Source organism: Mytilus edulis, chromosome 10, assembly GCF_963676685.1.
Source record: "Mytilus edulis chromosome 10, xbMytEdul2.2, whole genome shotgun sequence".
NCBI lineage: Eukaryota > Metazoa > Mollusca > Bivalvia > Mytilida > Mytilidae > Mytilus > Mytilus edulis.
This window is the reverse complement of record NC_092353.1, coordinates 27497023-27511151: the sequence shown is the minus strand read 5'-3', so window position 1 is coordinate 27511151 and position 14129 is coordinate 27497023. Positions and strand designations below refer to the sequence as shown.

The window sequence follows — 14129 nt, the reverse complement described above, 5'->3', positions numbered from 1 at the left end:
GGAAGAAAATAATCAGAATTATTCAAATAAAATAAAAGGCTTTAACTCTCAACAAGAAACTGTAAATTTAGTAATATCTGAGTGGATTTATAGAGATTGTTGAAAAGTTGACAAAAATTAAATATATTTATAATTTATAATTTCATTTTATAGTTATTAGGGTTTAAGGAGATGCTGCATAAAAATAATACTTACAAAATGATCAGAAAATAAATCTTCTTTTTTTTTTGGCCATAAAATGTCAAAAAAACTTTCACCTATTTAAGCTCAGCACTATTTTCATCTTTACAAACCGACCGTGCAAGGCCAGTCAAGGTCGTTAAAAACACCGGGGGGTCTCTTCCTATATAAAGGTATATACATATGTGCTGCTGGAATGGGTCCCTTTTTTTATCCGTCAAATATATCAATGGGGTGCAATTTTACCGAGGAAATATATCAATAGGTAGTAATTGACCGATTGTGATATATCAATGGGTAAAAAATATATGAATGGGTTATGATTTCGCTGTGAAATATATGTATAGGTAGGGATTTCACAATTATTCAATATATGAATGGGGGGTGTTTTTAAAATCCCAGCTGCACACCTGTACCCAAAATCCCATGTTGAGACCCCCCCCGTGGTTAAAAACTTCCATTTGTTGTATCTTTACAAACAATCAAGGGGTGTACACCCTCTATGCTATTCCTACACCTGTATCTGCTACTAAGTGTCACAGGCATTTGCAAATTTGTTAAAAGGTTGAATTTAGAGTTGAACTTTACTTGTTTATATGAAAAAAGTGAGAAGGAAGTATTTTAATTACTATTAAATTACAGCAATTGAAATCAGAACTAGACCAAGATCAATAATGTATAAAATGTATGTCAGGACGATATTGTTTCCATTTAAATCTTCAAGGCTACTTGAACCAAGTCCAATGATATGTTTTGATAGTGACCTAGTGAAATTATCTATTTATTATTTTATTTATCCATAGTTACTCTTAATTTTTAAAGTAAATATTATCAAGTTTTCTAATGAACTACATTTTCTCTATGAGATCGTTCAATATCAGAATTTAACACCATAGATCATATTCCTGTGGTATGACATAATTATTCACCAAATATAGAAATACATATTTCCAATTACAGAATAAATATCTAAATTATTCTTTTTGTTCTGTTTTTTATAATCCAACTTTCTATGAAATCTTTTATACATATATTAATACACTATAATACAGTAGAGAATAGCATTACAAAAATCTGTATAATATTACATATAAGCTGTAAGCATGAACTGACCTTAAGTACTGGTATTTGGTTTGGCTATGTTATAGATTTATTGTTTCATTTCATTTTATCATGAAAAAATATATATTTATAAACAATACTTCCTAGTCTACTTAAAATAAATGTAAATCACAGGAAATCATCAAAACTTTCCATTTTTATAAATCACTTACAAATATTTGAGGTAAAACATGAGGGATATATACATTTAGTACATAAAATCTAGAATTTCAAAAACTTAGTTAGGCAATATTTACTAAAACCAGGGTAATAAAACTTGTCACGTCTAGAGTATAAAAACCTGGTACTTTGGCTGCATTTTGAAACTCTGTTGTATGTAGATATATAAACTACTTCTAACAGGGCTCTAAATTAGCTAGAGTACCTATTAGGGTTTCCCCAAATCCCTGCATTACTACTAGGTAGTGGGGCAGTGGGGGGAGGGGGAAGGGGGGGGGGGTAATTACCCATAAGGGTCTCACATGGTAGGTAATCCCTGTACTTTTATACAACATTATAATACACATTCAGGAGTCAGGATGGCTTCTTCTTGGATAGTGTGCTTGTTCGTATCAGATGTTTTAAAATTAGCAAATACTAAGACAGTTCTTATTTTTTTCTACAAAACACAAACATTTTTATCTTTTTGGTTGACAATTTTAAAAATCTAGAATTGTCAATTAATTCATGAATCATAAAATTTTAATTCAAACAAGGGAAATAACTTTTGCACAGGTTTGATAAATTAATCAAACTGCAATTCATCACAATACTGTACAAAATATCACGGAAAACAATATCAAACATATAACTAGTGGGACCTGGGCTTAAACTTGTATTCTCCCTACACCTATGACTGTCATGGAATTTAGAATATATAAGTTTTAAGGGAGGGGAACAAGATATCTTCGATTACTCACAAAAAGGAACAAAATATGCTAAGTTTTTGTATGACCCTATGAAAGAATTCATTGATGTACTAGTATTTCATGTGAGGACAAATAAAAGTATTCAACATACGTAGTTTAGGGATTGGAATTTGAACTGGTTTAAATGATATTGACTTTGCATTGCATGACCAAGAATAATATATAATATGTCATAATGGTGAACAAGGTTTATCAATAAGAAAAAGGAATTTATTGTATGAGCAAAACCAAAAGATTTACAGCTAAATTAATGTCTGCAAAAAAATACTGAATTCCATGAATACAAAAAGACACCATCCATATAAACTGACAAAATCAAATGTTATCAATCAATGGAATGAAAAAGGGGGGACGACGTTACTTATTAAAAGTCAATGATAAAGGAAATAATCATTTTACTAAACAATCAGTTTTCCCATTAACACAGGAAAGTATCAAATTAGCACAGCCACCTGTACCATTTACAAGGTCATACATTTTTGAGTGTTTTTAATTATTCTATCAAAAACACTTGAGAGAAAATTTACTATGGATTCATTAGTATTTTCTGGGAACCTATTTTCGTGGAATGATGAAACTTTGTATGTTTGTGGATAGTTTATTTCATGGTTTTATCAAGGACTACAAACAAGCCTTTAGAAAATTTGTACTTAGTTGAACATTCATTTCATCTGTAACCACAAAATCAATGAAAATAGGTATTCCACGAATAGCAGTGAATCCACAGTGTATCAACAATTTTCATGTTTCCTCTTATTTGTCTAAATATAATAAGCTCCTCTGGGCATACTTATATTTAATCTTTATATTGCCACATTAAAATCTATTGCTTAAATGCTCAAAGTTTAATATTTAATGATTTTACCAAATTCTTTATTTAATAAGAATATGTGACCTGTCATCAATCCCAACTGGAACTATTACATTTCAATGTTCCGTAAACCTGACAAACCCTAATATTTCAACTACAGCCTCTAAAGAGCCCATATCATCCATAAACATCATCTTTAACATTTTAGATTTTAACATTATTCGTTAATAATATCCATAAAATTTTGTTGAACCAGTATTGCTTTTCATTTTTTCTGTGAAAATGTATTAAAACCATCACTTTAGGGCATTAATTCCTCTATAAAGACAATTGACAAGTTCATCAAAATGTCACCTGACCTGTTAGATACCCTCATAGTAATTGCGGCTAGGTTTTTATTAAAGAAGATGATCTTTATACTAGTTAATGAACATATGAGGACAACATACTTTGGTAGAAGCTCACATTGGCCCTTTCGGCCAGAAGATCTAAAAGGTTTACGTCATTATAATGTTTGTATGATTTGTATATCTACAAATACTTAAATATTGTAGTTTGTAAACTAGGCTGCTGAAACACAAACTTTACATAAAAGTTGGAACAGTATTCATGCACCTGAATATAAAAACAGGGAACTCGTATGAGCTATTTAATGGATGTATAAAACAATCTATTTTTAATGGAAGACGGAATGAATATGAACCAGTCAGTGCTTTCCTCATAAATTTATTACACTCAAGACACCAGTTTAGTTTTCTGCAACAAAGTATGACAGGATTAGCAGAAGCAGCTACTCAAAAACACTTTTCATTGTTGAAAATTTAGGAAATTAAGAAGATATTTATACAAAAGTTCTCTAAAAATACTTGACAAACAAGTTTTGGGTTAAATCATTTCAATCTTATCAACAAGAGAAAAATCTATCTGAAGAGTCAAGAATTTGCCTATCATTTAATTGGACAGTATTTTGTTTAGATTTTATCCTGAGGCTTGTACAGAAAACAGTGAAATGTTAAAGAAGACTAATTTATTTTTAATCAGACATGGTATCAGCAGACACTTATCTAATTTTCATAGTGGTAGGGATATTGCTCATGAAACTAATATCAAAGATTCCAACAAAGTGTCATAAGCAACCACAAAAGACCATAAATTAATCATTACCCCCTGGTCACAATTAAAGAAATTGTATGAAACTTTTAAATAAAAAAGTATAACCTCAGGAAAAAGTTCTCATGTTGATTTGATGTTGTATTCTGTGAGAACAGGTCATGAAAACATTCGTGAACTTAAAATAAAAGATTTCACACCCACAAAAGATGCAGATGGAGGAGTATACATATCATTGTTTACATTTCTATTTACATAAAAATATTCATACAATTTCTTTAAAAGATTCAATGAAAAACTTGTGCACTCTATTTCAGGTAATCAATCTGCAACAAATTTTCACATTATGCCAATAAAAGGTAATAAAGGTAATAGATTTTTAAATAATTCAAGCATGATTTCTGCAATAAAAGAAAAGAAGGCAGAACAAATCATTAGGCCAACAGCTCGTTGACACAGGTTGACCTAGGTCTTTAACTTCAGTTTAGCCTCATATTGTAAAACTATCATCCTGTCTCTGTCTCAAAGACTCCTTTATTCCAAAACTTTTAAGTGATTGAGATATTTAAGTTTGCAGAAGATGTACAAAGCAGTGGCAATGGAATGAGGCTTTAACACATACAAATGACCACTGTTACTATATCATCCTCTGCTTCTTCATAGTTAATCATAGCATCAAAATAATTTATGCCAGTAAACCACTAAATATGTCTCAAGTATTCAGGCTTTATCATGCCCAAGTTAATTATTTAAGTGAAGCTTAGTTGATTAAAACTTGCAGGAACATGAATATAACTACAAACTCCTCCTCTTTATCAAAACAGGGGAATATAAATCAATATTTGGTATTATCGGCTATCCCACTGTCTATATAACTCTGCTCAGCTCTTCATAAAATTGCATATCACAGCTTTGTGATGTCAAATAGGTTGTCCCACCCTTAATAACTTTGACTCGGACATACATGTATCAGCCACCTCATAATGTTTGAACCGAAATTGATAAGTTTGATCCGAACTTATCAAGTCTCTCCATTTTGCCAGTGAAACAAAGAAAACACTTCAAAGAGGCAATTACAGGGCTTCCTATTGTGGCTCCTTTCTGATATTTTACAATATCAATATGCAGACAACCTGATAATGAGTACTTATTAGATTAAATGACAGCTTAGCAATTCTATGTACCCACCTGGAATCCCAGTCGTCACTATTTATGTCATATTTATATGTGGGCTGAAATGTTACTTCAGCTTCAGAGTAACCTTTAAACACCTCTGTTCTTCCTAACTGCCTATGAAGCTGGAAAAACAAAATACATGATTACATTTCTTTGATGATTTGTATATATTTTTTTATAATTTTCCACAAAAGGTTGGTGTAAAAGCTTCATGTAAGTAAAAGAAAGTGGAAAATTGTTATTGATGTCTAATAAACTTTACCCTTTGTTGTATTTGGTAATTACAACCAAAAAAAACACCATTAATTAGGAAGTTACAGCAAAATAAAAAGTTTTCAAAATTTGGCACTAGATACTATCATTGTATCCTAGTTTCATAAAACTCAGTTATACTTTAACCAAGTAACTTTTGTTTATATAAACTTTAACCACAAACTAAACCTAACTGTTGACAACTTTGGAGGAATGTAGGATTACTATGTTTTGCTTCATTGATTTAATCACAGATTTGACCAAATCTAGAACTATTATTCAAAAGCAGCTGTATCACAAAAGCCTTTGGGGGTGAGCATTTTCTTTCATTGGTTATTTCCAGCCACTACAGATCATATCATAACACCTGTTTCAGGGATTCAATATTTTAAAATGTTGGTAATAAAAAAAGGAAAACTGCATAATTGGAAATCATACCAAAGTTTCTTTCTACCGGTTTCAAAGTTAAGGAGGCTCAAGGGTACAAAAAATTCAGCCTTTTTTTCTCCTATTAGTTCAAAAGAAAAAAAGGACCCAATATTTTTATTTTATATTTATATTAGGTATAGGATAAAGTTTATTTATAGGAAAAAAAAAGAAATCCTATATTAGAATTTTTTTTTTTATACCTGCAAGCCCCTTTAAGGAGGCTTGCGAAGGGGCTTGCGGGTATAAAAATTTCGGAAAAAAATAAAACAGTTATTTTTCATTACGAATTTTATGTATTACCTTTATTAATTGTTACTTCATCATATGGTACAATAATCATTCAACAAAAAAATTTTGTGTTGGCCCCAGATGACTTTTAAAATGCATATATCATTCAAAAAAGCTCCAAATTATCTCCCTTTGGTGCAAAAATGCCATTTTTTGGTATTAAACTTGAAATATCTTTTTTAACTCATCGGTGACCTATATTTTTTATTGTTTTTTTCAAAAAAGCTTTACTTAAACTAATCTTTTGTAAAATTTAAGCGATTTCTGTAATTAAGTTCTTATTTTATTTCGATATTACCTTTTTTTCTCCTAATAGTTCAACAGAAAAAAAGTAACTTTACAAAAATGTATGCTTCTTTCGAAGGCAGATTGTGAGCGTAAATGAACGGTGACCCCATCCTTTTTATTTCATTTTTCTATTAAGTATAAGATAAAGTTCATTTATAGAAAAATATAGCGAAATCCTATGTCAGAATAAAATTTTGATTTGGACCCGCGAACCTCCTTAATGTCAAAACTTTTGTTTCACATTACTTGATTTCGAGAATGATTCATTTTACACTGGCTTTGATGTTTTGAGACATTCTGTTTAAGATAATTTTTTTCTTTCTTCTATTTTTCGCTTATTTTATAATAGTATCTTATGAAAATTCATAATTAAGGACATGATATATGTGAAAATAAAATCTCACAAATTGGTTTGTTATTTTTGAAATCCTGAAATGTAAACTCTGTGAAAGTTCATCTCTTTACAGTATAGACATTTATTTTATTTTTCATATTTAAATTATGAATTTATGTTATCCTTAATGTTTCTTCTCTAATAAACTTTGTAGCTGGTAACGAGATAGTATAACTTAGAGAGGCAATCTTTACAATAAAAGTATAACAGTTACTATTTGTTATATGGAAGTATTTGCATTTGTAAAAAAACAAGAGGCTCTCAAGAGCCTGAATCGCTCACCTGAATTTTTTTTGTTTAATCTCTCATCAATGATTATTTTGGCTTTTCAATTTATTTAAATGTTCTTTAAATCGTCCTATTCTCTTCAAAAGCCAAAAAAAAAATCATTTTCTCCTATGTTCTATTTTAGCCATAGGAGCTATGTTTCTTGACATACAAGGAAATGAAATATAAAATTTATACTAGATACTCTGAAACTCATTCAGCCTAAGTTTGGCTGAAATTGATACAGCAGTTTCAGAAAAGAAGATTTTTTAAAGTAAGTCAACATGATGAACAAATTGTGAAAAAAGTCTTTAAAGGGCAATAACTCCTTAAGAGGTCAATTGACAATTTTGGTCAAATTGACTTATTTGTAGATCTTACTTTGCTGATCATTTTTGCTGTTTACAGTTTATCTTTATCTATAATAATATTCAAGATAATGACCAAAAACTGCAATATTTCCTTAAAATTACTAATTAAGTGGCAGCAACCCAACAATGGTTTTTGAGATATAAGCCAAAAACTGCATTTGACCCCTATGTTCTATTTTAAGTAACGGCGGCCATGTTTTTTGACGGATCAAAAATCTAAGCACACATTTTGTGCAGGATCTAAGGAACAATCATGCTAAGTTTCATCCAAATCCATTCAGTAGTTTCAGAGGAGAAGATTTTTTAAAGTTAGCAAATATGATGAACAAATTGTGAAAAATTGTCATTAAAGGACAATAACCCCTTAAGGGGTCAATTGACAATTTTGATCATATTAACTTATTTGTAGATCTTACTTTGCTGATCATTTTTGCTGTTTACAGTTTATCTTTATCTATAATAATATTCAAGATAATGACCAAAAACTGCAATATTTCCTTAAAATTACTAATTAAGTGGCAGCAACCCAACAATGGTTTGTTTGATTCATCTGAAAATTTCAGGGCTGATAGATCTTGACCTAATGAACATTTTAACCCCATGTCAGATTTGCTCTAAATGCTTTCGTTTTTGAGATATAAGCCAAAAACTGCATTTGACCCCTATGTTCTATTTTAAGTAACGGCAGCCATGTTTTTTGACGGATCAAAAATCTAAGCACACATTTTGTGCAGGATAATCTAAGGAACAATCATGCTAAGTTTCATCCAAATCCATTCAGTAGTTTCAGAGGAGAAGATTTTTTAAAGTTAGCAAATATGATGAACAAATTGTGAAAAATTGTCATTAAAGGACAATAACCCCTTAAGGGGTCAATTGACAATTTTGGTCATATTAACTTATTTGTAGATCTTACTTTGCTGATCATTTTTGCTGTTTACAGTTTATCTTTATCTATAATAATATTCAAGATAATGACCAAAAACTGCAATATTTCCTTAAAATTACTAATTAAGTGGCAGCAACCCAACAATGGTTTGTTTGATTCATCTGAAAATTTCAGGGCTGATAGATCTTGACCTAATGAACATTTTAACCCCATGTCAGATTTGCTCTAAATGCTTTCGTTTTTGAGATATAAGCCAAAAACTGCATTTGACCCCTATGTTCTATTTTAAGTAACGGCAGCCATGTTTTTTGACGGATCAAAAATCTAATCACACACTTTGTGCAGGATAATCTAAGGAACAATCATGCTAAGTTTCATCCAAATCCATTCAGTAGTTTCAGAGGAGAAGATTTTTTAAAGTTAGCAAATATGATGAACAAATTGTGAAAAATTGTCATTAAAGGACAATAACCCCTTAAGGGGTCAATTGACAATTTTGGTCATATTAACTTATTTGTAGATCTTACTTTGCTGATCATTTTTGCTGTTTACAGTTTATCTTTATCTATAATAATATTCAAGATAATGACCAAAAACTGCAAAATTTCATTAAAATTACTAATTAAGTGGCAGCAACCCAACAATGGTTTGTTTGATTCATCTGAAAATTTTAGGGCTGATAGATCTTGACCTAATGAACATTTTAACCCCATGTCAGATTTGCTCTAAATGCTTTCGTTTTTGAGATATAAGCCAAAAACTGCATTTGACCCCTATGTTCTATTTTAAGTAACGGCGGCCATGTTTTTTGACGGATCAAAAATCGAAGCACACACTTTGTGCAGGATACTCTAAGGAACAATCATGCTAAGTTTCATTCAAATCCATTCAGTAGTTTCAGAGGAGAAGATGTTGGAAAAATTGTTAACGACGAGAGACGACGACGACGACGACGACGACGACGACGACGGACGCCAAGTGATAAGAAAAGCTCACATGGCCTTTTAGGCCAGGTGAGCTAAAAATCAAATCATTTCTCATCTTAACCAATAACAGTAATATCTTATATCTCTATTTTCACAAAATATGAACTTAATTGCTTGACTGTTGTCTGTTAAAAGAACTTTGTAACACAATCATAAAGCTGTATTTTTATATATATAATATATATAGCCTATACCTGGTCATAAGACATCAGATCTTTTAACTTGGAATTCTTGATCATTGATTTTACTGTATCTATGTCTAAATCATTTAGTCTATAGTTTAAATCACCGAGCCAGAAAACTAACCTGAAAAATAATAACAGTATAAACAAGTCTGTATTGTCAACTTTATTTAATGTGTATTATGTAATATTGATTCACAAGTATGTTCTTTTATTGCATTTTCTGTCATATTTTTCATCCTATTTTCCTTGTTATTTCATAAAAGAAGTTGAAATTATAGTTTTAATTGAGTTTTAATGTGAACTACTTGACAAGAATGCTACCATTACTGTTGGCAGTAATTAAACATTAAACAAAGACTGTTTGTAGATGTCTCAAAATCATCAATCCAGTTTATTCCAAACCATTGGTTCTTGGGTTAAAACTAAATAAGAAAATGTGTCAATGTCTATTAGTTAACACTGGTATTTTGGTTCCAGAGATAAAAATTTCAGTCCCATATTGGAACTACCAACTTGTTTGCCCCCTTTTATATATTAAATGAAATTGTTTATTGAGGGTATCATCAATTCTGTAAAGTTTCAGGTAATTTTGCCTTGTTGTCACTATCCTGAACTACCTTTGCCAAATAAAGGGAAATAACTTATATTATATTCTACATTTTTAGAGACAATTTAGGGCAACTATTATGATCATTCTTACACATCTTTTCTCTCAAAATAATTAAAGAACCTTAGTGAGCACGCTCACATACCCCACGTCCCCACATTGTCATTGGAGAAATTAAATAAGTATAAGAAAAAAAAATTGTATAAGGAAAAATATTGAATAATAATTTCCTGTCAATATACATAGTATGTCCTTATTATCTACAAAATTTCATGAAATTCTGTTGTGTGTTTTCAGAGGAGTTGAGATGACAAACTGTTGCAGAAGTACATTGAAGCAAATAAGTTCAAAGGGGCATAACTCCTAGAAAAAAAATTGAACCGTAATTTCCTGTTGATATGCACATCTACATAGTATGTCCTTATTATCTACAAAGTTTCATGTAATTCTGTTGTGTGGTTTGAGAGGAGTTGCGATGACAAACTGTTGCAGTAGTACATTAAAGTAAATAAGTTCAAAGGGGCGTAACTCCTAGAAAAAAAATTGAATCGCAATTTCCCGTCGATATGCACAACTACATAGTATGTCCTTATTATCTGAAAAGGTTTCGTGAAATTCTGTTGTGTGGTTTGAGAGGAGTTGCGATGACAAACTGTTGCAGTAGTACATTAAAGTAAATAAGTTCAAAGGGGCGTAACTCCTAGAAAAAAAATTGAATCGCAATTACCCGTCAATATGCACAACTACATAGTATGTCCTTATTATCTGAAAAGGTTTCGTGAAATTCTGTTGTGTGGTTTGAGAGGAGTTGCGATGACAAACTGTTGCAGTAGTACATTAAAGTAAATAAGTTCAAAGGGGCGTAACTCCTAGAAAAAAAATTGAATCGCAATTTCCCGTCAATATGCACAACTACATAGTATGTCCTTATTATCTGAAAAGGTTTCGTGAAATTCTGTTGTGTGGTTTGAGAGGAGTTGCAATGACAAGAAACAGGACTGACGGACTGACGGACAGACTGACGGACGGACTGACGGACGGACGGACGGACGGGTCAAAAACATTATATCCTCCGCAACTTCGTTGCGTGGGGTATAAAAATTGATAACATTATTCCTTTAAGAGGAGCTACAACTTATCTAGAACCAAAGATCCAAAGGACTTCTAACATCTTTAATTTTCTTAAGAGCATTTAAATGACAATACTTACTCATGCTCATCAATAGTTAATGGAGGGACAAACTGTTTAAATCGCATCTTAGATGATATGTCTCGATAATCCTACAATAAACAAAATATATATTAAATTAAACATGTTTTATTTCTTTCAGTTTCCGTGTGATGAGAATAGATATAACCATACAAAAGCATCCCCAGATCTAAAATTATTAAGTATGTCAGAAGTGGATCAGAGTTTCACATATAATTGAAAATCCTCATTATATAAGGAATATAATTTCAACAGCATTTGCTTACCTTCGCCAATTGAATAAATGTTCAAGAACAAATCTATAAATTGGTGGTTTTCCCTTGTTGCTTTTAATCATAAACCAGGACATTAGTTTTCTCTTTTGAATTGTTTGACATTTTGTCATCTCAGGGTCTTTGATAGAAATTATTATAAATTAAGGAATGTATCTCCCTCATGCAAAGCTCTTGATTCCTTTCACGGATTTGGCTATACTATTTTGACCTTTTGGATTATAGCTCTTCATCTTTTATATAAGCTTTGGATTTCAAATATTTTGGCCACAAGCATCACTGAAGAGACATGTATTGTCGAAATGCGCATCTGGTGCAAGAAAATTGGTAACGTTAATTTTATTATAGCATGGTATATACTGTATTGATGTTGGTACTGTATGAGAACTGTAGTTGCTAATATCTAATGTGGATTTATTTATTCTATTTTCATGGATCTTGGAAATCTTGCATTTTTATTGTTTTTTATTTATTTCGTGGTTACTTCCAAGTCTGTATACAACCCAATAGCAAATTTGTGATTTGTTGAACATTTAAATTTCATAGTTCATTTGTACCAATGAAAACTTCAAAAATTGTGATCCCACAAATAATAATGAATCCACATTACTTCGTTTCATCTCTATTGGGAAGTTGTCTAATTAGCAATCATCTCACATCTTCTTATTTCATATAACATTAGATTGAACAAAATTTTCAAATTATCAGGGAAGAAAAATCTGATGTTTTGCATTTATGACAGGAAGGGGCAAGGGGAGACTACACTGTTTCCAATATAGAACAGACAAACTCTTTGTAAAATTGACTTCCTTGAGTGTTTCAAAGTCTTCAAAATATAAATATCAATTGTAGATACAAATACATGTATTTTTACTTTCTGTAAAATATACTGAAAGTAAAGAATATCCCACCTGATTTCTTCGTTCTAATTCATCCTGGTGAGCAGCTAGATGTGAACATAGAAAACATATAGAGGTACTTTCTATGGTAAAACGTACTCCAACACCACCTTTATTCCCCTACAAAATAGAGAGTCATTTAGTTTCAGATATAATTTCATGAATATTCTTACCTTCAAAAAACCTATATCCCTAATTTAGATAAAATCATTACAATTAATATATTTATTTACATTAAAACATATCACAGGAGCCTGTAATTCAGTGGTTGACTTTTCTTGCTGCTTCTGTATTTGTTTTCAATTTGTAATTTATTGGTTTGAATGGTTTATTCATGTGTTCATTGTCCCATGTTAGGGAACGGAGGTCCCTTCAAATATGTTTTCACAGCCCTCCCCCTTCTTCCCCCCACCCCCCATTCTATATGTGCCTGTCTCAAGTCAGGAGCCAGATACTTATTGGTTGAGGTTATTTCAAGTCTGACATATGTGTTTATAAATATGCTGCTAGTTTTCTCAATTCACAATTGAATTGTTTCAAACTTTTCATGTTTGGCCTTTAAATGCCCATGATATTTGGTATGGGTTTATCTCATTGTCGAATGCTGTACGGTTGCCTACTGTTGTCTCATTGGCAATCATACCACATCTCCTTATTTTCCTATTTGTACCTATAAAAAAAAACATGTTTGCCTTACCATAATTCCCATAATGCCAGTAGCTACAGTGTCAGAATCTATAAAATGTACTTTATTTGAATGCTTTTCATTAACATATACTATCAGCATAACTCCAATCAATCTCACTAATTTAACCTACAATAAAAACAATCAATAACTATTTGTGTAACAAACTAGGATTCTAATTACAATGTCTGTATCAACCCAGGATTATAATTACAATGTGTATAACAAACCAGGATTCTAAATACAATGTGTATAACAATCCAGGATTCTAATTACAATGTGTATAACAATCCAGGATTCTTATTACAATGTGTATTACAATCTAGGATTCTTATTACAATGTGTGTAACAGACAAGGATTCTAATTACAATGTGTTTAACAAACCAGAATTCTAATTGCAATGTGTGTAACAATCTAGGATTCTTATTACAATGTGTTTAATTATCCAGTCTTATAAATGTTATATGTGTAACAAACCAGGATTATTTTTGCAATGTGTGTAACAAACTAGGATTCTTATTGCAATGTGTGTAACAAACCAGGATTCTTATTGCTATGTGTGTAACAAACTAGGATTCTAATTGCAATGTTTGTAACACACCAGGATTCTTATTGCAATGTGTGTAACTAGGATTCTAATTACAATATGTGTTACAATATTACAGGATTCTTATTACAATGTGTTACCATCCAGGATTCTTATTGCAGTGTGTTTAACAAGTTAGAAATCTCATTACAATGTGTTTAATAATCTTGGATTCTAATTGTAATTTGTGAAACAATCCAGGACTCTAATAAC

General features: G+C 31.0%; 1 protein-coding gene across 3 annotated transcripts in view; it reads right to left on the bottom strand.

Moving 5' to 3' along the window:
- LOC139490779 (inositol polyphosphate 5-phosphatase OCRL-like) overlaps positions 1-14129 on the bottom strand; it is a 51426-nt gene that overhangs the window by 14366 nt on the left and 22931 nt on the right. For all 3 annotated transcript variants that reach the window (XM_071277769.1, XM_071277770.1, XM_071277771.1), the window contains 5 exons: positions 13342-13458; positions 12657-12764; positions 11474-11544; positions 9666-9777; positions 5320-5429 (listed from right to left, as the gene is read on the bottom strand). In XM_071277769.1, coding sequence (XP_071133870.1) covers positions 5320-5429; positions 9666-9777; positions 11474-11544; positions 12657-12764; positions 13342-13458 — 518 coding nt within the window. The remainder of the gene's footprint in view (positions 1-5319; positions 5430-9665; positions 9778-11473; positions 11545-12656; positions 12765-13341; positions 13459-14129) is intronic.